This window comes from Sylvia atricapilla, chromosome 9 (assembly GCF_009819655.1).
Source record: "Sylvia atricapilla isolate bSylAtr1 chromosome 9, bSylAtr1.pri, whole genome shotgun sequence".
Lineage (NCBI taxonomy): Eukaryota > Metazoa > Chordata > Aves > Passeriformes > Sylviidae > Sylvia > Sylvia atricapilla.
In genome coordinates, this window is record NC_089148.1 from 30256587 (window position 1) to 30283679 (window position 27093).

At 36.8% G+C, this 27093-nt stretch overlaps 1 protein-coding gene across 1 annotated transcript in view; it reads left to right on the plus strand.

Annotated features, from left to right (window-relative positions):
- FAF1 (Fas associated factor 1) overlaps window positions 1–27093 on the plus strand; it is a 150147-nt gene that overhangs the window by 40780 nt on the left and 82274 nt on the right. Inside the window, exon 7 of the mRNA XM_066325506.1 lies at window positions 6035–6140. Coding sequence (XP_066181603.1) covers window positions 6035–6140 — 106 coding nt within the window. The remainder of the gene's footprint in view (window positions 1–6034; window positions 6141–27093) is intronic.

The following is a 27093-nucleotide window of genomic DNA, read 5'->3' on the forward strand; positions in this document are numbered from 1 at the left end:
ATTTGAAGGCTAGATCATCTCCCTGAAGTCATAAATTCTAGATGAAAGGGGAGGCTTGCCTCCAATTAAAGCATCAATGCAGATCAAAACACATCTAATTGAAGCAATGTACCAAACCCAGTTACACTGTTTACTGCCTACTGTTAGGTCAGTTATTATTCAGATTAGTTTGTTACCCACAATTTTTAAAAGCATCATGCTCACATCTATTATTAATGGATGTTGAGGAACTTTGCCTCTTACTTGGGGAGTTCATCTGTTGTTTTCTTCAAATGCCTCCTGTTTTGAACTAGAGATAAATAGTTGTGATTTGAATATTTCCAGAAAGTGATATTTGAAAAGCCTGAGATTCCAGTATGTGATATTTTATCTATATGCCCTTCTTAAAAGGAACAGTCTGGCCTCAGCTCTGTAAGCTCCAATTTTTGTCTGCTCTTTATAGTGAGACAGAACAGTGTCTGAAACATCCTTTTCCAACATATTGGTGTGAAGGCATTGAAGTTTATTGTGACAGACTGAATGGGCTTAACCCAGAACTGACTTAAAACCAGCATCTAAATGTAATGGCAAAGTGATCCTGCCGTTTAAACAAACAAAAATCTCCTAGGGTATCTTTGTTCATCAGTGGCCTACCTAAAGCTTTTATAGGGAATAGAAACCCAGTGAATCACTAGTGCATGCTAGTAAATTGAGGTGGAAAGATTAAATTTAAATGTCAAATACCACCTGTATGGTTCCACCCTGCTTCCACAATTTCAGCTGGCAAAGCCATACTCATCCATGCACGATATCCAGAACAATAACCACATGTTCTGTGAGCTGAATAATGAAATCTGATTTCTAGTGAATTCCTGCCTCATCCCAGCAGCTGCAGGAAATCAGCCTTCTCCTTCCACGCTTCCCATCATCTCACCTACCTCTGATGCTGCCTCCAGTTGTTGTGTATTTTGCAGCACTTGTGTAATATTTTTCCCCTTGCACAGAATATCAGCCTGCCTCTGTTCTCCAGCTCACAGTCAGGCAGTATCAGAGGAAAGGAGAAATCATGTCCTGTGGGTAGTTTTGAGATGACTGGCCAGAGGTCACCTGGATAAGTATAAAATACTGCACTTTTAATGCAGCCTTTTACTGAGGTGGGTGGTAATTTGTGTCCCCTTCCTCCTGCTGGCTGTTGATTTATTCCTGATCTTTGAGACTTTTCTAACGCTATAAGACCTCCTTAAAACCAGTGACTAAGTTCAAAAGTTACCAAATGGGAGCAGAAGTTACCAGGTGGGTGGAGAAGAACACAATTTCCCTTGGAAAGCAATCTTGAAATGAAACATGCCAAAGAATGTCCATCATTAAATATCCACGTGGGTAGATCCCTTGCACCAGCTTTGTCAGATTACATTAATCACTTCCTCAGTGTGCAATTCCTTCCCTTTGTTGCCTTGGATGCTTCTTGAAGGCTGACAATATCCAGTTCAGGAAATAGGATTAGGAGAATGCGAGAGAGAAGCATGGAAAGTGTGTGTGTGGGAGTCTGGCCATGGAGCTGGCTCATCCAGATCGTGTCTCCTTTCTCTCCTGTGTGTTCTGGGAGATGGGTTTTATAATTTATTTTTTTTGTTGCTGTTGTCATTGCAATGGATATAATGTATTTCTTTCTTTTTTTTTTTTTTTTTTTTTTTTTTTTTTTTTTTTTTTTTTTTTTTTTGCTAAATAGCTGAAAGTCAAAGATACTTTATTATACTTGATGAATCACTGGAAAGTTGAAAGGCATTCAATACCCAGTTGCATACCATGGAGATTATTAGAAACAATGCAATTTTTCTAAGTGATTGTAACTTGTTTAACAAGTGTAATCATCTGTGTGGATAAGAAAAAAACCCACAGATCCCATTTTTCAAGTAATAGTTCCATATATTGCTACCTCTGCTTTAGATCATTACAGAGCTGTGGTGGTGATGTGGTGTCTTGTTGTACATTCTCAACTGTAGCAGAGTGTTAATTAAGAACTATGTAACCTGCAACTCCAATTATTAGTCCTGTCTGTTTAGCTGGACACGAGCAGTGCCTTGCTTTAGTTACTTTGAAAGCTTCCATAAGAATGGTAAGATTAATGTTTTATTTTCACATCTGTTCATGAGACAGTTTAAAAATCCTGAAGTTTAAAATGCAATAGAATGTAAACAAAAGGGCTTCTGCTCATTTACATGTTAGCCAGATTTGCTAACTGATTGCTGTTTGAACCTAATCTACCACCTCCTGCTGCATTAGCTACAACAAACATTACATTTACATACTGATTTCTTATTTTGTTTTAATGTAAATAATCTGTAATTACAGTAAATTTGGACTTCTGTTGACATGAGCTTGTATAAATCTGTACGTTTAAAATGGAAATGTTAATTACCTTGTGTCATACCTGTTTATATAAAAATCAGAGGTTTAGGGGGAAATCTCTGTGTGACTGAGAAAGGTATTGCATGGTGGGAAATACTGAGTTTATTTCACAAAAACTGGAATGAAAAGGAGCATTTACATATCGTTGTTTAAGAATTTACATTTGATGTCAAATTTTAAAATATTCTATAAAATTTTATAGAAAAGTGCTATCGAAAAGTAAAGTATCATATAAAAATTCAGAGCATTAATGCCATCACTTAAGAGCAGATTGGTTCTACCTGTTTTGTATGTCCAGGTCTCTTGCTAGAACTGGTCAGAGCAATGACCGTGGTCAGGTCTATTTTCTTTTGTCTGTTCTTGAACTTCTTTTCTGGGTGCAGGCAGAATACCTCAAATGGAGGATTAGTGCCCCAAAAAACCAGGTTCCCTTGCCTCCTGTGCTGCACAGCGAGTGCAGAATCATTCAGCTGAGGTAAAAATGTTGCAATGGCAGTGTGTTCCCTATCAGCAAGTGCTTTTGAAAGCTGGGGTTTGCAGTAGGGGAAAAATCTTCTAGTTAGAGTGGCCTACTTTAGTCCTCTTTCTAGAATTTAGTTTTCTCTTCCCATTAATTAATTCCCAGATTAATTGAATTCTCTTAGCACTGGTAGCAAAAAACACAAAGAAAGAAAAGATCTTTAATGGGACCTAGAGTTTGACCCTGACTTTTTTCCCCCTTTTTAATATAGCTATCTTACTTGGTAGTCAAATAATTATACTACAAAATTATTGTAGTCAACTATAACATTTGGAGGAAAACCAAACAGCTGCAAACATTGAAGCCAAAATTTTAGGGATGTGCGTTGTACTCAGTCTTCTCAATACACTTATGTGGACCAAAAAGAAATAAAAATAAAGTTCAGCTTAGTGTCAGTGAGAAGTTTCCTTTAAATACATTTCTCTTGTAAAATTTATCATTGCATTAATGGCTGAAATACAAATTTTGGGCAGGGTATATTTTGGCCCAAGTGATTTGGGGTAATCTGCATCTCTCTTTTCTGGAGGAAACGGTTGTGGGAGGGACAGACATCTCTGGCTGTGTGTTCACATCAGCCCCATTCCACACAGGAGGGTGGGCATCACTGGCATCAGTGACCCATCAGGTGTGACATCAATTCCTCCTCCCCTTTGGCTCTCTAGTGGGCACTGCCCAAGCTTTTCAGCTGTGAGATTGTGATGTAGGAGCTCCAAGGACTGGAGCAGTTGACCAGTGCATTTCTGTGTAAGCAGAAGTAATGTTCCTCCTTTTGTTATTTTTCTGAAGAAAAAGTGAACAATTAACCATGCACTATATTTGCTAACACTTTCAAACCCAGTTTTTCCTCAATTTTTTTCAGGCTTTTTTTTTTTTTTTTTTTTTTAGCCAGCTTAATTTTCAGCCTCTTTTTTCACTCTTGATGAATATGTGCTGAGAATTTGCTTGTTAACAACATACAGCTTGTGTTGCTTAGAAATCCCAAAAGTAGAAGTGTCAAAATTGTTAGTTCAAAAATTAAAGCTTTTAATTTTTAGGCACTTCATTTAAATTTGTTTGAAGAGTATTTTTTCCTTGCTAAAATACTTCCTGCTCTCACAAGTGGAAAACTTTTCCTATGAGGGGATGCTTTCTATTAGCAAGCTGTATTTTGAGTTGTACTGAAGTGTGTGGATCATGCAGAACTGGAGAGACTGAGGGTTTGATCACACTGGCCTCTTTCCTTCCACGTTTACATCAATTACAGAATGAAAACATGAGTCATGGTATCAGTTAGCATCTACAGATTTTCAGATAGAGTCAAAATTAGCTATAACAGAACCTTGTGTGAGTCTGTATGGGATCCAGAGCCTTTCACATATGCTGTAATTAATGTTTTCAGAGCAATTAAATATGTCATTTGCCTCCAGTATTTGCTGAAAACAAATTAAAAAAATCAGAATCTGAAAAAGCACAGCAGGATATTTTAGTTGCCACTGAACATTTGCCAGTAGAAAATATGGTTGTGGGGATATGAAACTTACTAACACTCAAATTAGAATTACCTTTCAAAATAGGCATACAACTTTTCAGGACTCCTCTTTTTATTTTTTCCTCACTTTTCAAGGACTCTTAGATATTTTAAAAATTTTTTAGGCCTTTTGTAGAAGATCTTGTGGAAGTGCAGCAAACTACATATTCAGCATCGATGACTCCAGTTACATTTGTAGTGTCTCTCATGCACATGATCATAGCACTGATGATGAGTTATATTTATTTTCCATATTGGAAAACCAAAAAGGACAAGAAATAGCACTTCATGATTTTATTTTGTAGTAAGTGAATGATGAGATATCACAGGAGCCAGATTAGGTTTCCAAGTGAAGGTATTTTTGTAAGATAAATTTCCTTGAGATGTTTGAGCAAATTGTGTCTCTCTTGCTAAAGCATCCAGTGAGTATTGTATGAGTTCCTTCCCATCTGAGCAGCAAAACAGCAGATGAGTAATTCTAGAAGGAGTTAAAACTAACAAATCAGGTCTCAAATGATGTAGAAGTCCTTCTTGTCTTCTTGTATCATAAGATACAGTTGTGCTGATCTGCATTCAGAATTTGTCCCTTACTGCTAACAGGAATGGCATTTTGAAGTGTCACAGAATAGAGAAAATGTGAAGGAAAAATCCACAGTCTGTCATTCTTTTAAGTGTATGCGATTAAAAAAAAGAGAATTGGCCAATTAAATTAAATATGCTACTGAACAAGTCAAATCTGCACGAATATTGTTTAGAAACCCAAGCTGTGGTACAGTGTTGCTGCAGTTTTGTAGCATATGTAAGACAGCACACAGCCATAATTGCCATGTCTGTCAGAGAAGCCCTGCCTTCTACTTTGAAAAGTAGAAACCTGAGTAATTTTGTACCTAATTAAGCAGTCAGGATGCCTTTTTAATATCCAGATATTTTACTACCAGGAAAATCAGAAAGAAGATACAGTTGACCTGTTCAAACTGAATCTTAAGAATTTTTAAAATTTAATTTTTATTTATTTTTTTTATTAAAACCTCCGTAATGTACATTTGAAACAATATGAGCAGAACTAACTTTTCTAATTTTTCAATACCCACACGAGAAATTTTGCTGTGGTTACTTTTCCAGTTGTAATTAGCTGGGTTTATATGCTTGAAAATGAAACTAAACAGAAGAATTTCCATTTGGTTTTTTGCCTCAGGTAGCCCTAGAGAAGCAAGAGCACGCTTTGCCTTGTTCTACTTACCATCAGCTCTTAATGTGCATCATAGCTTGATATTTGGTCTGGCCATCAATATGCTGACAAGCCTATTATTAATGGCATTAGGAGTGCTAAACACACCCGATGTTTGTGAAGATAATGGCACTCTCTCCATTTTGAACATACTTAACATTAGAAGAGCTTTAAAGGCTGCGGTCACCTTATTAAGGAAGGAGTTCAGGAATGGCCTTTGGTCATTCTCAGCATGCTTCCTTGCATTTAAGAGTGAAAAGAGAGATGATAATGTTGTGCCTGGACTTGTCCATGAAGAGTTTAGGGTACCCTGGGGTTTTTGCATCTAACTGTAAAACAAGCTATAACATGCTTATCTCTAATTTTCCTGTTTTTCTTTCAACCATTTCAGGGCCCTGCAGGAGTCATTAAATCAAAACTTCATGCTGATTGTCACCCATCGAGAAGTCCAGCGGGAGTACAACCTCAACTTCTCAGGAAGCAGTACCATTCAGGAGGTGAGTGCTGCTTCACAGCTGAAGAATAAATGTAGCTCATTATAGCTAATGCCAGCTCTCTTAAAGGGGGTTTGCACAGTCTTGATAGATGTTCCTGTGTTTTATCGGGCTTTTTGATTTTCATCAACTGGATCATCAAGATTTGCTGTAAGTTGATTAAAGAATTCAGGTAGAAAAAGGTGATCTATTAAATTGTACAGGAAGGATGTTTCTTTTTGTATTGTAGTACAATACAAAATACACAAAGAGCCTTTATTGACTTACTTAAATTGCATTTTACTTGAAGCCCCTTGAAGCTCCCTCCGTCTTTCCTTCTTTTAACCAGCTCCATCTCCATTTTGTAGGCACCTCAGCCATTGTGCTGGTTGCTGTTGGAGTGCTGTAATTCTTAGTGGCCTGGTAGCCAAATGGTTTTGTGTGTAATGGGCATTGCTGCCGTTCTGTGGAATGGCCAGCAAGGGGTGATATTGGAGAGAACTTCGGCAGAATTAAGTCCTGAAGGAACAAATATCTCTGGTGTGACTCTGGACTCTCTGAATTCAGTCCCTTGCAGTTTTTAAAGCAGTCCCTTGCTTGTTTTTAAAACTCCTTTCCAAACCCAGAAGGTTGTTGTCTAGTGCTCCATGGTGTATCTACTGCCAGATGTTGTGGATGTTATTTTCCATATAACCCACTGCCTTCTGGAAACTTGACAAACAACCTAGAAATGTGAATCTTCAGAATTCACATTGCAAAATATTAAGATTAAATGTTTGCTTTTCAAATTAAATGTATGTTTGCTATTATTGGTCTGGCACTTCTCACAGTCTTTTAGGGTTGAACAGATTTTATTGAAGTTTTTCATGTCACATGCTGACATGGTAGGCAGAATTAATTTAAGTTCTGTAATATTAGCTATGGGAGTGGTATCTTACCCAACAATGAAAAACTAACTGATTTCATTGTTAATCCTGTTTTTTTTAAGATCTAAATTCTGATCTTTCCCCTGTGTGAAAGCCTGTTTTCTGCTTCTTAGGTTTAGATCAACTATGGTTAGTTCAGTTTTGCTTTTTGTGGTAATACAAATAAACAAAGATACCTGAATCAGGCTGACTTTTGAGGGACTGAGCCTTGACTTTCTAGAATTATAAAGAATTTGAATATTTATGGAAATAAATAATCCACATATGTTACCTTAATTTTAAAACAGTGAGATTCTAAAAGAAAACACACACGCATGTATATGTTTGGTTTTTGTTAGCATTTTTATCAATGCTGTATCATTCACTTCTTTGCTGGTGGGTCTTACCTGGCTTAAAGGAACCAGAAATCTGTGACAGGGGGATTTAGGCTGCCCTTCTGAAGTTTTCTTGTTTGTTGGTAATGGCAGGCTACAGTCATTCAGGATGCCTTAGGAAATCAGCAGAATTTAAAAGTTCATTACGATTTTTCCCTTAAACAACCAAACTAAAAAGCCAACCACCGGGTAACCAGCATGAGCAGAAAACCTTTCTTTGCCTTTCTGAGTGTCACACCCAACAGAGTGTATAAAATTGTGAAGACCAATTCAGGGGCTAAAAGGAAAGGAGCTCTGTGGCCCTTGTTGTGCAGCTGATGCTGAACAGGTGAATGTCTCTGCCTGCGCAAAGGCTCCTGGAAATCCCTGGGGATTTGGCTGAGGTAAAAGGGTTGGAGAACATTTGTCTAATTATAGAAAACAAGCACTGTTTTGAATGTTAACTCCCTAATGGCTTCTTAATTTAATTTTTTTTTTCTTTTAGCATAGAGTAATCATTGTAACAAATCTAGGCAGTCCTTGTGGTTTGGAGGAGTTGGTGGTGGCGTTCCTTGTCTCCTTGGTTTCTGTCCTCCCCAGAGACTGTTAGTTTTTTGTTTTTTTTTCCTCTTCTCCCTCTTGTTCACACTTTAACAAATTAATAGTTTACTTTCCTCCTGGTGTATTTTTGTAACGGTGGAGAGGCTCAGTGATGCAGTTGCCAACCACAAGAGGGCAGGAAGGACTATTCAATTATTGCCTAAAAATGCCGCTCAGTGTTTTCAAATTAGCTTCTGGTATATTAACAAAAAGGACTATAATGGCCAAGTTATTGTTTGATTTACAGATAATTGGCATATTGCAGGGAGGAGACTTAATTTCACCCTTTTAAATTAAACAGGGAGATTTAAAAAGACATAAAATATTCATTAATGTTCAGTGATTATAAAGCAGTGGCATATATTTATTCTACCTTTATTACTGTTTCGATGGGAAAATACAGCAAATATTTCAGAAATCGACTTGGCCATACTGACAAGTTGAAATGTTTAAGCAGTGTTAATGCAATCTACTCACATGCCATATCCTATGCAGAAAGATTCAAAATGACTACATCAATTATTAAAAGAAATATTTAAGATTCTAGAAATGTTCTACTTCTTGCCACAGTTGGGTGCAACTGTCTCTCAGGGGCTACTGGTTCAGTGTGGTGTTGTTATTGGTACTGTGAATTTTAAGGAATAGATATTTTTTCCCCAGGGTCTCAAAACCCCCCCAGACTTGCACCAAAGACTCAACCCCAGCACCCTTTCAGAAGGCAGAAATGTTTTGCAATTTGTTAAATGCAAAATCCAGTGAGCTCACAACTGTGCTTTCCTAAACTACTATTGCTGCAGTTCTCTGGTTTTTTTTTTTTTTTTGCTCTTTAGAATGCAAGTTTAATAGTAAATGATATTTAAATGAATTGTTTTTTCAAAGAAATTGTTTTGTTTAATGGGGAAACCATGTGACAAAAATTGTCTGAGAGCAGTCTGATGCCGTAGTGCTAATGCCTGCTACCAAAATTTATTGCATATTATTTTAATAGTTGGATTTTAGATGGTACACGAAAATGCCTTTTTATTTAGCATTCTTTATCCAAGTAATTAACTCTTTAGGTATTAAGATCTGATTTCTCATCTTAAAAAATAGAAGTTACATTCAGTTATATTGTTTTGTGGTCATGAACTTATACAGAATATTTGGAAATTAAATAAAAAAATAAATGGAACTTGTAAAAATTCTTTATATTTGATTTAATTTTTTTTGAGTTGGCTAGGGGAGTAGTTAACTTGGAAAAATGATAATAATAACATGATGGTCTAAATTGTAAATTAATCCATGTCACAGGTTTCTGACATTTGTTTGTTCTTGTAAAATTGCAGTATTAAATTAATTCTGGGCAGATACTGTTCTCGGAAATATCATGGTTACTTTTTTCCATGATCTGCATTTTAAATTGGAAATTGGTAGGTTTTTTGCCAGTTAGGAGACTGTGAATGAATACATTTCCAGTGTATTAGATAGTTAAATAAAGACAATTTGACAAATTGAACTCCTAATACAAGACTAAAAGGAGTTTTCTGTCTGAAGACTTGTTCTTCATTCTGCTAAGATAATTTATAGAGGCTGTTTGAAATTGGAGAGATTTTTTTAACTTTTGGTTTGAGAAGGTCTGTGCTAAATTATTACAAGGCATTGCCACACTCAAGGTAATTTCTTTTCTATCTATTCTTACCATCTTGTTCTCATTTTGAAATGAACATTTCTGCTACTTTTCATTTTTGCATGTTGTAGTTTCATTATTTAACAGAAATGAAGGAAAGCCTTTTTCAGAAGAGGAAATATTTGAATGTGTGTTAAAGGCAAGTTTGTGTTCTGATCCTGGGGCAGACAAACTAATTTGTGAAAAACTTAACAGACTTGACTTCTTGTCTCAATAGTGTGCTCTACACTTTTTGTTTTAATCAGTGACACAGAAAAAAAAAATCAAACATTTTTAACAAACTGGATTGCTCCATTAAAAACAAGGACTTTACATTTGTCTATTTTACTCTTTTGATACAGACTTTGAAGCGTTTTTGTGATTCCTGTGTGCAGGATTGCAAAAATATCCAGTGTGCACAAGCTGTGGCTGCTAAAGGGTGGATGAGTGATACATGCTGGACCCTCAGTCCTTTCTCAGATTGGCGATTTGATTTTGTAACTGCTGGAAATTCCAGCTGAGGATACTACGTAGAGCATGTACTGGGCACTAGAATTCTTGGTAAAACATCAAATCTGTGCAAACAGCGCAGAGAAGACAGGTCTTTAAAGACTGGCTGCCTCTGCATAGCTGCCACTGCTCTTTATTCCCTTCCTTGAGCCAATAACTTAAGCAGAGGCTGCCTGCTCAGCGTCCCTGTCACCTGTGCTAGGTAATCTGTTTGTTCTCTGCTCCCTACAGACTCACTGGCTAAGGTGGAGGATGGAAGGCAATGTATCCAATAGCCCTCCAGGCAGGAGGAGGAACTATTTGTGCACACGGCTGCCTGGGCTGAGATAAACTGTAAATTCTGTGTTGACAGACCCATATCAAATCCTTTGTGATGAATTTCTTTAAACTTTTTTTTTTTTTTTTTTCCGTGAGTGGGTGAGTGTTAAACGCGATGCAAAAATCACCATTATGAACATGCAGGCAGAAGCTGCATTTAAAAGGCCTAAATAAATGTAATATATAAATAGAGGAAAGCTGATTGAACTACCTGCAGCAGGCAGAAAAATAATCTGTCTTGTACCTTTTTCAGATCTGTTTTTTGGTGTTTGAACAAAATATTTTCAAGACAGTTGTTGCTGAGTGAGATCATTCCAAGTAAACATCAGACACTGACGTGGAGACATGAAATACATATATAAATAATGTTCCTCTTTTTAATGCTGTAGCGAAATAATTGCAATAAAGTACATTAACCAGAAATAGACATACTCAAATACGGTACATTTATTAATCATTTCAGAAACAGTTGTTTTATGTTTTGACATTTTGTACTTGCATTAAAATTGTTTGAAATGACTCTTGTAATAAACATCAGTAACTAGCACTTTTTGGATTTCACAGGAGGTGCACAAACCTTCTATTGTTCAAATACTTCTAGTATCACACAAGCTATTAAAATACATTGCTATCATTATTGTACTTGAGAGCCCTGTTTTTGTGAAATTTGAACATTTAGTTTGCTTTTTAAAGAAATCTGTCATCTTGAAATGATACTCAATTTATAGCAAGTCGTAACAGCAGTATACATAATTTAAACATCACTGTGATAGCCTCAGTGTTCTGCAGTGGCAAATGAGGAGCTGCCAGCAAGCCAGGCTTTGACTTTGTCAGCGAGGAGAGAAAAATCTATTTTTCAAAAGCTAAATCAACTTCTTGATTTGGTTTTTTTGCCTTTGTATCGTAGAAAACCGGCACATTCCTAAAGTAAAATGTATTTGTTGAAAGTAATCCTTGATAAACTTTTTGTAAGTGATCGTGTGTTGGGAATTCTATGAAGTTCCTTGGGAAATAAAGAGAAAATACCTTTTAGGTACCTGTTCAACAGTGATAACTTTATTAGGCACTTAAAATATCTTAATACCTGACTGAAGAGATCTGTTTCGAAGATATCCCATTGGAAAAAAATATATATAACTATTTTTCTTTTTCTGCAACAGAAGCAGCAATAAGAGAGATAAAGAAAGGGCACTACTTCTCACTTAATTATGAAACTTAATATATTCCTGACAGAATACGTTTCCTAACCTGTAATTTGATTTTGGTGGGTTTGGACGTGCATATCATTAAAGAAACGATCTTCAGTTATTAAAAACTAGTAAACATGGACATTTTTATATGCAAGAAAAGGCAGAGAGTAAATAATTGCACTGGTGACCAATACTGTAATAATCCTGTTTTACAATATGCACTTGACAGGTTGTAATAGTGCTAATTGAAGAGACTAATTCACACTTGCTTCATTCTATTCAAAGGCAAAATCAGCAGCTTGTTTTGCTTTTGACCAGATGGTCCTGATGAACACCTACTGTGCACTTTAAGTGCTTTACTAGAATTACAAAGGCTGGGGGCTGCATCCGACTCAAAATGATTTGAGAAGAGAAAAAAACCTCACTGCTCAATGGATTTGGTGCAACTAAATTAATTCTAGTGGACCCATTACACATTGAGCCCCCTTTTCAAAGTGCTGAGCCTCCTCGTTTGTTCTGTAGCAATGAGAAAGTGAAAGGCAGATTACTGCAAACAGAAATAAAAAAAAAGTGCTGTGAAAAGGAGAAAAGAGGCCTTGAAGCCTTTTCATATCATTTGGGTTTTTCAAGTGCGTTATTTTTGGGGAGGGTGGATGTATGAAAAGCCAATTGGAGTTTTTTTTGTTTTAAAGTGCGCTATTTAAGTACTATGAATATAAAAGCAAGAGCAACAGTTGACTGAGTTTACTGTGGTAAAGCTTTGTGTCCAAGGATGAATCAAATTCATTATAGTCAATGCTTTGTATTTTCATATGAATGTAGGGTTAGTTTCACAAGACTGTGTCTGTTTAGGATAATTATAATTTAATATTTTCCTTTCATAAAGTTATCACTGTAGTTTATCTGAAATTTGCTGAAAGCAGGGTTTTTTCCCTTGCATAAATTTAGAAGCACCCAGAGAGTTTAAAACTCCGAAAGAAGCTGTTTGATTTGCAAGGGAAGGCAGGTTCCAATAGCACAGATTAATATAACTAATTAGAAGTCACACATCTGTTAACGTTCAGTTTGTCAGCACTCAGTTTAGTGTGTGTGTGTGTTTATATCTCTTCTTCCTTTCTCTCCTTCTCTGTCTCTATTCCCCCTCCATCCATAAGTGTAAGTTGGGTTGGAGAGAAACTCTCAAAGGATAAGGATCAATTTATTTGAATTTGAAAATAATGAGGAGTCATTGTTATAATTTTGGTTATGGGTTTGGCTCTGTAAATGCTCAGTCATGTGAGTTGTCCTTATTTTAGAAGTAATCATGTTGAATTGAATGGCTTTGCTCATGTAATTTAAGGATGCTAAGGATTTTGGGGATCAAGACCTAATTTAAAACCTTGAATTTTTTAAAAACTGCAATTAAAACCATCGCTTGCTATTCTGATTTTGAATATTTGCTGTGTTTTACTTTCGGGTTGGTGAATTTTTATGCAAGGCTGCTATCATAATGCTAGCTATTAAAAAGGTGTTAGCATGAAATGACAAGAAAACCTAAGCAGCTTTATGAACATATTAAACAGCTCTGTCCCCAGCTCCTGTGCTATTTAGAGTGGGAAAGCAGCACTCTGTAGCTAAATAGCACAGTGCTGCTATCTGTGTGAATTATATTTAGTTGAATAACAAATGAAAAATTCAAGTTAGCATTTTTTTGCAATTAAAAAAAATTAATTTACAGCTTGTAAATTAAAGTGGTTTCGAACGTGGTTTAACCTTTCTATCCTGCGTTAACTATAATATGATCACTTCTATTATTGCATGATATACACTTATATTAAAAAAAACACATTCGTTGAATTGCTGATTTGTTTTCAAACAATGAAATTTGTATTTGTGCAAATTATAGTAGGCACAGTGTTCTCTCATGTTTTCTCATCAAACAACCCAATTATACTTATAAATAGTGAGGTGCTAATGAACTGTTGTTCTGGAAAAGTTGATTTTTTTTTTTTTTTTTAACTTGGGTAAGAAAGGCAACACTTCACAATTTTAGAGTGCTTGCTTGGTGAGAAAATATTTGAAAATATTTTACTTATGTAAATCATGTTGGTGCTATCACTTTTAAATACACAACAGAAGCTAATCTAAAATCCCCATCAGTTCATATGGAGCGTAACTACACGCTTGACATTGTAAATTGCTCACTTAATTGGGAACTGGGGATTTACTTATATTCATTAAGTTACAGAAGTTGTTTCCTAAGAGCTAATATTTCAGCTTGAAGTTTATCGCTGCGTTCACTGAATAAAAAGAGGTAATTTTTTGGGTAGTTGTGGTGATAAGGATATTTAAAGTAGTGGTTGTGGAGTTACAACACCAAAATGGTCAAAAGTATCTTGAAGCAGCAGTATAATGATAGTGCTGCACTATGTTGCTTTGTAATTACTATGCAAAGAAAACACTCAGTTGCTGTTCCAACTGTGAATTAATAGTGTTTGCCCCATCCGTAGCATCTCAGGGACACAGGCATCATCTCTGTAGTAAACCTCTTTAGGGTTTTTCTCTTACGTTCCTGTGTCTGTGTAAAAACATAAATTTGAAAAGTTGTGCTTTTGGTTTTGTACCAGGAATCGTGGGCATAAATTGGAGAGCCCTGCACTCATTTAAAGGATAAAATGGCCTCATAATCACCAGCAAGAAATCCCTGTTACTGTTTTTAAAAAGGGTTATAGCAGCTCTGGGCAAATATTTGCAATAAGTGGCAAAATTTATGCCTTGCTTTGTGGTAGTTGCGTGACCAGACAGTGGGGCATAGGATTGTTTTCAGGTTTTTACAGCTGCAGGGAAAAAGCATCTGTTCCTAGAAAAGCCTTCATTGTTTGATTTTGACACTGACTTTTCCATGCTGCTTGTACCAGTCTCTGGATTAGGTGCCACTAAGATAAAATTTGTTTTAAGTTGCTCCCAAATGCAGCTGTCACTATACACAGCCTTGTAGCTTAGGCAAAGGAGACAGAATCAAAACAAGCATTTTTGTACAAGGTCATTTGGTAGACTGGGAAAGCTCAGAGGAGGAATTTTGACAATATTGTATCTTGTGAGTGGCTTGGCTGTTAGCTTTTGTGTTTGTTTAATAATTCTGGTGATCACTAATGTATATGACCGTCTCAGAAATAATGAAAGGATTTCTTTTAGCTGCGCTGCTTTTCTTTACATATGCTTTATATTAAATTTCTTTTGATTGAGCAGTTTCTGGGGTATTCAGTTACATACATCCCATGTATGTTTATTTGTATCTCTGTATCTCTACAGTGAAATGGGATGATTTACAAAAAGCAGGGAATATTGACATTTTTGAAAGGGCTTCCATTCCTTTCCTTCAAAGTTTCCACTGAATTAAAAATGAAAGAGCACTTCATTTTATGTATCCCAGAGTTGTGTTAATTTCTACCCAGCTGGTCTCAACTGATTGATACAAAGCCAAATTTGTGACTGCCTGCATTACAAAGTCTGTAATTTGCTAATGAATTATGATAATAATCTTTCATCACACATGAAAGATTTAGACAAACAATTTACTAACTATATAGTTTGATCACAATTTTTGGGTTTGTACCAAGCCTCAAATCTACTTTTATTTTTCCCTGCCTAGATTAGCAGACCAAAGTGAACTTACTCTTACCTTGTTTTGAAAGTAGGGATGCTGGAAGTTACATGGGGATGATGGTGGACAGTGGAAACAACACAAACTTGCAGTGTAAATATCCATATTTAATGTACAGACAAATCGAACTGCCCAGTTTCCAACTGGAGGAACATTGCAGTAGGCATGGCACAAGGAATTATTTGAGACTGCACCCACTGTTGTTGGGATATAGAAATAAATAAAAATAGGCTACAGATGTTTTCTCAAGTTCAACCTCTTCTGTGTATGGTGGAGGCAAACTAATTAAAACACAGCTAGACAAAGCCATAGGGACAAACCAGGCTTAAAAAGCATCAAAAGGAAAACCAGATCTTTCAGAAGAGGAGCAGCTGCCACAAGATCTGTCAGCTTGAGTGAAGTTTGGGGTTACCTGCGTGTCAGAGCAGCAGAGCTGATTTTGAACACTCTAAGGATCCTGTGAGGACAATGTTCCCAGGACATGAGCACACCCTAAGTGTCTTCCTGTATGAGATCTGCCCATTTTTATCAGATTGTCCATTTTCTGACCAAAGATTAATTCCCAGTTTTGTAGAACTTGCTCCTGTACACAGAAAGAAGAGGAGCTCAATGTTCAGTGCCCTCTTCTCTTTCACAAGATCAACAGAGCTTGCAAAAAAAAAACAAACCCCAAAACCAAAAAACCCTATTGATCATTTTTTCTGCTTCTTTTGAGCTCAGTAGGATGGGTTTAAGTAAGCAGTGTTTTGATGTCCACTCTAGGAAAACAGTCAACCAACCAAAAAACCCCACAAGACCTAGCACCTATGTCCATTGCTGCCATTTTTATGTGGATGAAACTATTGCCTTTGGTGGTTTCTGGCTTCATGTGCTTCTCCTCAGACCATGAGTGACCCAAAGCAGCTGGTTTCTCACCCCAAAACCACACGTTGTATGACAGCCCCAAACAAAATCACACTGAGATTCCTGTTGCTGCAGGTACATAAAGCACTGTTTGGCTGGTGGAAATGTTTCATAACCCCAAAAAAAACAGGCAGTCAAGTAGGACAACCAGCAAGTGTCAAGAAAATGCCATCCAGAGCAGGGCCTGGTTATGTGTCCCTGTGAAAAGATTTGGAAAAGAGCTCTGGGGTGGGTGCTGCCTGGAAAGGGGGTTAAACTATGACCAAAGACTTTTAGTTGTTGCTTTATTGTGTTGTTTGTCCTTATCATATGCAGGGAACTAGAACTTCATGGATAACTTCAGGAATGTGTTCATGAATCACTTCTTACTGCATCAGGTTAAGAGGAAAATTTCTTAAATTTTGGTTAGAAGGCAGTATTTTTTTGGTCAAACTTTCTGATTAATGGAAAGTGCAGAAGAATGGGGAGGGAGGTGTAAACAGCAGAGATTTGGGGTACCAAGACCTTAACACTCACCACTCCTTTGTCCCCAGGAAGGTGATTCTGTCTCATAGCTGTTACCTGGTACTTTCTGATACCGAGTAGCTGTCTTGGAAATTATGATGTTCCTGTAATTTGGAAGTACAGACTAGCTGAGGACCTCCACAATATTGGAAACAAATAACCATTTAAAGGGAAGAAGGGAAAAAGGAATAGAAAGAACAAGGATTTTTTTACTGTTTTTCTACAATTTCTGTATAAGGAAGAGAGATCTTCCTACAAATATGTACTAATAAACCAGCAGTTTATCTATCTGTCTGGTATCACGTAGCAGAGCTGTGCATATCTTACTCCAACCTAAACAACCCAAGGACTGACTTAATTTTTTACTTTGTTCGGTGTCAGGGCACCCCAAATATCTGCAGTTTCTTTTAGGAGAAACAGACAGGTTTTGTATTGGTCTTATTTCACTCATTTCTCATGACAAGCTACCTTTTACTGAACTCAGCAACTGTAACACAGTGACTCTTATTTAAGAAACATAGTGAGCTGTGTTTGTGTCCCGTGATTAATTTCTCTGTAGCTGTAAGCTGAATTTCAGTTCAACATCTCCTCTCTGTGTCTGGCATAAACTTCTGTTTGCACTTACTCACAAAGTTCCTCTTTTAAGGCAAGAAGGACTTATTCCTGAATAATTCAAAAGTGGGGAGTGTAAGAAGTGCTTGGATTAATCTGCAGAGGGTTTTGTGTGTTGACAATTTCACCTATAACTAACAGTCTCTTTCACCCACTCTGCTTAAAAGGTCTTGGCTCTTTTTTATTCTTTGCGTTGACCTTGGGCTGGCAGAGAAAAGACCAGACTGCAGCTGAGAGCTCTGACCACAGGGCAGCCTAGGCCAGGACTAAGGCAAACAAAATGGAGAAGCTCTGACATTCACAAAAAGCAGCAACAGAAGAGTGGAAGAGGACACTTTTTTTGTAGTGCAAAGCAATACAGTGAAACTCCTTACCCCGACACAGAAGGTAAACTGCCAAGTCAGGCATGTCCACGGTAATTTTTCAAGGATGGCTCTTGTGAGGCCAGTGGAAAATATGTAAATTCTCTAGATCATTCTGTGAGGTTTGGGGTGAGCTGAAAGTTTCTTTTTTTGATGAACTAAGAGCAATAGACTGAGGTGAAACTTGAATTGCCGTGGAGATGCATTTACTCTCCTCCTTAAATCTTCCCACAGACCAAGTTGCAGTTCACAGCTGTGGCTGCATTAGCACAGAGGACAGTGCAGTAAGAGGTCTGCAGAGAAAACCTGTTTGTGGAAAAGGTCTCTGATATTTATATAGTTTGGCATTTTAACAGTGACTATTTCTAGCTGGTCCCGTGGATGGAATGTTTCTTATTAATTGAAATCTCAATATGGTGCATCTTCTCTTTTACTTTGGTCTTCACAGTGATTGTTTTGCCTGCTCAGACTGTTTCATCCTCCAGGCTGAAGTGTGCAGTAACTTGGAGAGGTGGGAGGCTTAGGATTAGGAGTGTGTGTTTGAAGTGAAACACCAATGCACAGTTCCATTTTACAAGGGCTGCATCCACATCAGCCCCTTGGTGCAAATCAGTGTTTTCACATCCTGCAGCATAGGGAAGCCTGCACTGGACCAGCAACAGTGTAATTTAAAAAATAATTTTGTAATCAGAGCTGGTAGAATTCTTCATGGATAGGAAGAAATAAATGAAAGATTGAGTGGAAAGTGCATATGCTGGGTGTTTTCAGCTCACTGCAGAGTAGCCATGCAGAGAATCACCATGAGCAGTGAGAGAAGCTTTTTAAATACTGCAAAAGAAACAGTTTCCCTGTTAGAGAACTACATTAGCATTGTGCTTTGTTATTTTTCTTTCTTAAGATCAGTTTGAAGTGAGGAACAATAAAACTTGGAGATTAAATGTTGATTCTGCAGCCTAAGTGCAAACTGTTTGAAGTGGAGGATAATTTTAGCAGAGTCCGAAATAAGCATCTGTTGTCTCCTGACGTTGTTATCAGATGAGAACTGAAAATCAATTTCAGTTCTCATTTTGTGTCTTTTGCCTTGGGTCAGTTTTTAGATCAGATCTAGGAGCACTCAGATATGACTTACAAAATCTGACAGTCACCCAACTGATTTTTTAACTTTATAGGTCCTTTTGCTTGTTTAGTTAACAGTGTCTTTTTCTCTTCTTTTTTTCATCTTCTTTTGAAGTTTTTTTTTTCCTCTATTTCTTTAATTTTTTTGGTTGTTCACATACGTGTTTTCTTTTGTACTGCTTTCTCATTTCTGCCTTTCATCTTCTGTTTTATTGACTTTTGCAGGTTTTAATGAAAGCAGTTTTAAGAATTTCTCAATTTCTACTTGTTTAAATGAAATATCAATATCTGGCCTAACTTTTCTAAATACTATTTTCTGCTTATGATGCAATACAGAAAAAAAAATACTGTAAGTCAGAAAGCTTTAAAGAATTGTTCTTTTTAGATTTTTTTTTTTTCAGAATGCTCCTGTATTGAGTTATACCTGAAAGCTATTCTTAGGTGTCAGTATAGTGCACGTTAATATTTCAGACTGAGTCTTCACTAATTATTATCTGAATATGAAATGGAAATTCTTTCTATCAACTAAATTTTTACTGCTGGTGTTAATTGTCATACTTAAAAACATTCCACATTCTTAGGATATAGACAGGATTTTTTCTTTTTACAATTTTGTTGTAATTTTGTTGGTATATATTTTATACACTGAATTTGCATAACTATGAATATTCTTGTTCAGAGGAGAAGCTGTTAGTATGGATCTGTCAAATAGTTGTTTTACTAATTTATTCTGAAGGAAAAATGAGAGAGAGTAGCTGAATATGTAAATGAGCAGCTTGTGATGCTATAACTTGTCAAATAACCATTGATGCAGTATAGCTGAGCAAACTGTTTCAGTGTGTGCATATACAGTAGGTATTTCTCTCCAAATTAATATTTGCATTTGAAATATGAGTGTAGTGCAAATACTTGAGAAGTATATAACAATTAATAATATTTTGTGCTTGATGTTTACATATTATGTGCTCTGTGTTTTAATTCTGAGTGTTATCTGCTTCTTTAATAATTTTGAATTAGTCTTCCAAATATATTGATTTAAAGGGATTTATTACTTAATTATTAAGGTTTGATAGGCATTTATGTCCTTGAATCTGATTGGGTTTGGTCAGTAGTTAGCTGGCATTTCTTGAGGTTGCCATTTTGATTTCACAGCCTTTTTTTATTTCATGTAGCAAAGTGTTACTTTTATTACAATAATGAGTAAGTAAAAAAAGCTGGTATGTTCTTCAAGATTTTAGTGTCTCCTCAGAGACTTCTTTCCATGATGACTGTCTTCTTCAACCAAAAGGATTTTGGATCCATCCTTTGATCCTTTGACTTTGGATAGTTTCACAGACAAAAAAAAATGCTTCTCAGACTTTTTAAAAGCTCCTTCTCAATTCCTTGCATTCTTTTGTTCTCCCATTTGTGAATCATTGCCTACTTACTGTAATGTAGTTGGAATAAGATGAAAAAAAAGTCTGTTTTGCACTTTCTTCTTTGACTGCTTGGCAATTTAAGTGTAGTATTAGGAATTTCTAGAAAGTCATACCTTGGTACGTTAGAAATTCCTAGAAAGTTCAGTGTTCATATCATGAATAGAAACATGCTCACACTATTCATTTCTCTAATCATGCTATTCATGTTCTGCCACTGTTAAAACTGACTTGTTGGGGTTTTCTTTTTAGTTCTTTGTCCAGTGTAGTGATAAATGTCACTGTTCTAGAAAAGATGTAAGAATACTCTACCATATAATGTGGCTCCTGGCAGTTTGGAGGAGTTCAGTGTTGCCACTGTGGTGCTGTGCTCTCAGGAGGTGGAGTGAGGGATTTGGAGGGATGTTGAGGCAAAACAAACGTCGCTGTATTCCCAAAATGCACTTTTTTGGCCATTTTATAAAAAATGAAGACCTTGTAGCATCATAATTCGAAGGCCAATTCTGCCTCAGGTGTGGGATGTAGTTCCCACAAAACTGTTGCTGTTCTACAACTCTGTGGAGATGCTCCCAGAGCTTGAGGGTGCGAGAGGGAGGAGGAGAGGACGAGCTGTTCTCAGCAACCCTTTGCTCTCAGCCTTCTGCTTTGGATCCTAGCTGGGAGCCAATGTCATTTTACAGCTGCATTTAACTCCCTGACACCCTGCTCCCCTCTTCCTCCCCTCGTGCTGCTTTGAAGGCAGCCCCTGGGGTCAGTGCCAGCCTGCCTTGTGCAGAGCTGAGCCACTGCTCAAAGAGGGAGCCTGGGAAGCAGTGCAGAAGCAGGAGCCAGGCAGACCTGTCAATGGCTTTTTTTTTTTTTTTTTCCCCTCCCTGAGTGTTAATTGTGGTCACAAGAGTTAAGTGTTGCTGTAAAATTAACATCTTGGTATTATGTATTTATTATCCACCGTGTAGCTTCAATGTCAAGTTTACCCAGCAGACAAGTCAAAACAAGATCGTTTTTTTCCGACTGCTGCTACGGCAAGTCTCAGCCTGGGATCTCAGAAAATCACAGTGTTTCTTCTAGTTAGCAGCTAATGGGAAACAATAAAGATTTAGGGTTCAGAATTTAATTGGCACTGATGCTGATGGAGGAAGAACAAACTGCGCATGGTTTACTCTTCTGAAGCTTTATTGATTCTTTTTTGAAAGGAAAGCTCTGATGAAAGTAAAAAGAGGCATTTAATTTGCAAGTATTTCTACACAGTTTTTATACTGAAATGTGCTTTTCTATTCTCCTCTATCCCTGCACAGTAAAAATGCCTTAAGATCTTCTGAATCAGAGACAGATACAGATGCTGAAAAACAGAAGTGTAAGATTGTAATTTCTACTGTTTATCTTGTTCATTTGGGTGGCATTGCAGCTTTCTTACACGTTAATTTTACATCTTTCCCAAGGCTGATGTCTCATATGCAGTTGTAAGTATAATAGATAATGTAAGATAATTGACATTAGCATATCCTCAGAATCTCCATCCCAGATTTTAGTGACCTATTTCCAAGGATCAGATCTGGAATATCAGTCTTAAAGATGTGGTGATGAAAACAGAAGCTTCCTGTTTTTCTGACATTGCCTGTATACCAAAATCTAGAAACAGGATTTTTTGGGTTTTTTTCCATCACTTACATAAATGAACTTTTGAATTTCAGTGAGTAACTGGGATTTTTTCTTCAGGCATAGATTAATTCCGTGCTTTCAGAGTCTACAGCAAGGTCAGAGATGTGTGGCAGAACCAACTGCAGATGTCTTTGAATGGCTTCCTGCTTCCACAGCTCCCTTGCAAATCATGATAGAGTCCTTGAGTTATTGTCACTGCCAAAGCCACCATAGTTGAGCTTCATTTCATAGCTGATCCCTCAGTCCATACTTTCAAACAGTTTTGAAAATTTTGGAAAGGAGTGACTTATTTCCCTTGCAGCCTCGTCTCTCCAATTTCTCCATAGCTTTGGTGAGAGGTTACACCCATTTCTCCTGATCTGGAATTACAATTTTAAATGCCTGTCATTGTGACACTGTGACCAGCAGCTCTTAGCTTTTTGTTGGCTTTCTGCTGTCCCTGCCATGTGTTTTCCTGCAGCTTTTCAGGAATTTGTTTTCATGAGACTCCTGCAGGCAAACCTTTTCTGGGACTTCTAATCCATTGGGCTTTAGTAATGGCCTCTTACTTCAAGGGAAGAGGATTTTACAGAAGCTATTTGAAATATCCAAAATCAGTACAAGATGATGATACTTATCTTTAAAAAAATGTCTGAAAGCCTTTATTTTTGCATTTATATGGGGAGTTTTAATGGTACTCAGCTGGTTTTGCTGCTGGAAGAGGTCATTCTGTGCCAGATTCCTGTCTCTGTACATTGTAACTCAACTTTTTTGGTTCTTACTGAGTCAGGACTGCTGTTCTTGCATGTGTTACTTAAAAACACAAGCCTGCAACATAAATTCACCAAATTTATTATCATCAGTCATGCCTTCCATGTGACTGGATACATACATAGCTTTCTGACCCTTTTTTGATGGGTGGTGGGTAACAGCTCACTGGCAGGATCACAAGCTCTATATGAAATGTTTGTCAGCTGCTACTGATAGTATGTGTGCTTAAGCCTCACATACCACAGTTGGTGGTGATCACACTTTAATAAGGGATCAGACACCTGGATTCTCTCTTATAAAGCATTTGACCTGTCAGGAAAAGCCCATTTCCTTCTTAGGCATCTGTGTGAGTGCTCAAGGGTTGTGTGTCCCATTGATTTGGAAAATTTCTAAGGAGCAACCTGGGAGAATATCTTCAAAACTGGCCAGGCTGTGGTTACTCAAGGCTGATCTAGTTCCACATTCAACAAACAAAAGTGCTAATAAATCTATTCTAGTCCTTAAGTCTCTTTAGCTTGCCTGTTACATACATTGATCTGTTGGATGTGCCTCTAATTAAATTTCTTCTGAGTATTCTCACTTAGATCATGGAAGAAGTGATTGTGATTTCACTGTCCTGTTTGAAACACTTTAGGTGCAGGGCATACTCTCTGTGCAGGTGACTGAAATCTCAGTCCTTTCTTCAAGATTCCAGCTTGCTATTTGCTGGGCTTTACCAGATTTGTCTTCTCCATCTCAAATCCATGGTCCCGTTCCTGATTGTGAATGCTTTCAGGGCTAGAGGATGCTTGCTTGTCTCCAGCAGGGGATGTTCATCCTGATAGGGAATAGTCCTGGAAACCCCACAAGATACAGCTGAATGATCTGGCTTTTGGTAGAAATCTAGATCCTTGTCTGTTGTGGAAACTTACTTCCAAGGTGTATTGGATTGTTGTCTGGGGATTTAGTGCAGAGCTCTCAGATATCACTTAGTTACCCAGTGAATCTGTCATCTCACCCTGGTAGCCATTAGTAGAAACAAAGACATTTGCTGCTTCCAGCAGCACCTCCCTGGTGCTGATAAATAACTGTCCTTCCTGGTCTGCTTCCTTTGTCAGTGTTGCAGTGAGACAAAAGAATATCTTGGACTACATGAAAAATAAAGACTCGGTGTATCTCTCTTGTTGCTCTAACAGAATAATAAAAAGACTGTGTGGGAGCAATTCATTACTCTTTTCCTTTCAAGCACTTAAAAGAAAAACACAGCTGAAAATATTTCTTTGGGGGATACTGAAATACCTCATTAGTTCTTCCTTTTTATTGGCTGTTGAGGTGACAATTCTGTAACAGGAATGAACGTGAGGATGAATTTTGCTTTGATTTATAGAAATGTGTTAATTTGAGCTGAATAGATCTTTTCAGATCTTAATATTTGTTAGCTGTGAATCTTGTTTTGTAATACATAGTTTCTAGTTTTATTTATATAGAGGAATTGTGATGGAGACTGTTAATTCTGTGCAGTATTGAAGATGTTTTGGGGAAAATGAGTTGCTGAGATCCACTAATCTGTAATTTAAGTATTTTTTTTTCATTAAATGGAATAGTGTTCACTGCTTATTTAATAGATATAGAATTGCATGTCAAGCTAAGACTGAAAAGTGTGGAGAAAATAATACGTATGTTTAATTAATTAAGTTAACCTTTATTCAAGTCTTTCCATTTCAGTGAGATGACAAGATTGCACAATAGAATAGTGAAAATGGACAGAATAGCTTTATATTAGCTCATTTTCTGAAGTGATCATTAAGTTTTCTGTTGCTGTTCTGCAGCAAATGAACGGTCAGCTTTGTAAAGACTGCAATCTGCAGAAGTAGTAACTCCTGTAGTGTTTTGGTCAAACACTAATGAAGTTGCATTTAGTTGTATATTCAAGAAATACTGACTCCTCCATCATGAAACAGCTTTATGTGTTTCTGGGTCACTCAGACCAGACTATTCATGAAGGTGGCTGCTGCTGAAGATACAGCAAATAAACTCAGTGCATTGAGAGACACTCAGCTGGACACTCCTCTTAGAGGAACAAGATAATGTAGTTTAGATATTTCGGAATTCTAAAGGAAAAAGTGATTTCAATATTGTAGACTTCAATATTGTAGATCACTTATATTTTTATTTTAGGCTGTCAGGTCTGGAAGCCAGTCCAGTTCAGGAAAAGTGCCTGAACAAGAGATTGCAGGACTGGAGCCTGAGCAGCACTTCTTTTCTTCATAAAAGGCTTCCTGTTTGTAAAGAGAAGTTCCTCTTCTCTTGAGAGGCTTCCAGATAATTTTTGTCTTCAAACTAATCTATAGAGTTCACAGTTACTGTTTATTTTCCTTCTCCAGTAACACTTTCCCTTCATCTCCCCATGTCTGCACCTGTGTAGAACTTAGACTTCAGGTTTTCTAGTGTTGCTTTTGGCTTAGTGTGTTTATTTTAACTGTTCCTAATATTTTTCTGTTATCTGATAACCTGACAATTTGAACCTTACTAATTTGCTTTTCCCATCAACTTTTTGTATTCTACAAGTACTTATGACTCATGTGTGCTTATTCAAGTACTGACTTGTTTGGGGAAAAGACTTCAAGGAAGAAGAGCCAGAGAGAATGCAGATTGGGCTTTTTGGCCAGGTTGCAGCTGTTTTTTTTCAACTTTATTCTGTTTTTTTAAGGAAATGTGGTTAAACATTTTTAAATACAGTAAAAGCAGTATTACTCATGAAACCAAAACAATTTTATGTGGCTTCTTTTGGTAGCCATAAAGATCTACATTTGGATTGTGCCTTTGCCTGACTCATTTTGTTAACTCAATGGAATTTCATTTCTGCTTCACTCACAGTCTTAGTGTCTTTAGCTTGTTAAAATTCTGATCCTGAAGATCAATGTTCACCTTATTGTGGAAGAGCTATAGTTGGCAAATATAGATGGCAACAATATTCTCGTCCCTCATTCAGAAAACTCATGATGTTTTCACCTGTACTGCCATTACTGTTTCACTGAAAACTGTCAGTTAAAAGAGAGAGGCAGAGGTCTTAATATTTTTTTGTATGTTTTTAGTTCCTATGTTAAAAAACTAAAGCAAGTCTAATACCTGCTATTTGGTGATCTTCTTGCTTTATTTTTTTTTAAACTTGTTTATTAGAAACCAGTTTCATATTGACTTTGAATACAAATAAAGATCTAGTTTTTCTACGACGTAACAATAAACTTTTGAAAGCTTTCAAATGGTTTCCAATGAAATTATGTTTGGGACACAAGTTCAGGGAACCAGTGCTTCAAAATAATTTACTTTATAACTTTTATTTTACATCATATAGAGGAAAATATATATAATTTTTAAACATGTTAAATATGTTCTACATGAAAGATTTTCCTCTATCTTATTAAGTAAAGGAGGGGATTTTTTGGGTGGAAGATTCCATAGTTAAAGATGTAAACCAGCAATTTCTTGCTTCTATAGCACAACATAGTTCAGAGCTGAGATTAGAGAATCCCTGTAGAGTGGCTAATACTTGAGGGCATCCCCAACTAGAAAAGTATGTGAATTTAGGCATGGGAGGAAGGAAGGATCTGCTTTAAATTTAGTGTAGGGTCACTGAGTCTTAATGATAGATTAAACAAGGGAGGTGGAATAATGAATAGGGGTATGCAATGTGTAGCACTAATACCAGAAGTCCATGGTTTTCACTGGTTATTTAATGTCTTTTCCCATATGTTTCTGAATAGAGCAGGTTATGGCAGGGATGAGCTAAGGAATAGCTTTGTTAGTGAATTGTTAAATAGGCTGAATTCTCTTTCTAAAAATGTAAAAGTATATAGGAGAGCTGATGGTTAATGGTATAGTCAGGTATACATGCATATACCTTAAAGGTAGCAATATTAGTGACTGTATTTGTAACTGATATGTGTATGCTGATATTCTTGAAACCCATTGTGAAGGTTTGTCTGCAATTCATTTCTATTGTTAAAAGAGAAATCAATTTCAAATTACCTCTGAATATTGTTGATATAAAAGAAGTTTTGATTTGGTAGACACAATGGTGAAATGGAGGAAGTACCCAGAAATGTTTTCCTTAGTAGAAATTTGACTGACAGCTCAATGAGCATTGTTTTATAGTTTAACTTGAATTCAGAACAACATGAATAGAATATCTATTCAAATACAACCACATCAAAAAAGATATTAAAATCATAGTTAGAGTGACTGAGGAAAGATGTCACAGTTTACTTTAGAGCTGGCTTCCTACAGAGCTTTCACATCAAAATCTGCCAAATACCTGATACCAACAACTGAAGTGAACCAAGCAAGTCAGCACTTGAGTTACTGATGGGTTTCTGGATAACTCATCTTCTCTTTTTATGGTGATAATACCAGAGTCTTCAGAGAAAAATGTGTCACACTTTATTTTTGCTTTGGGAAATTAAAGTAATGCACAAGACCTTTTATATCTGTG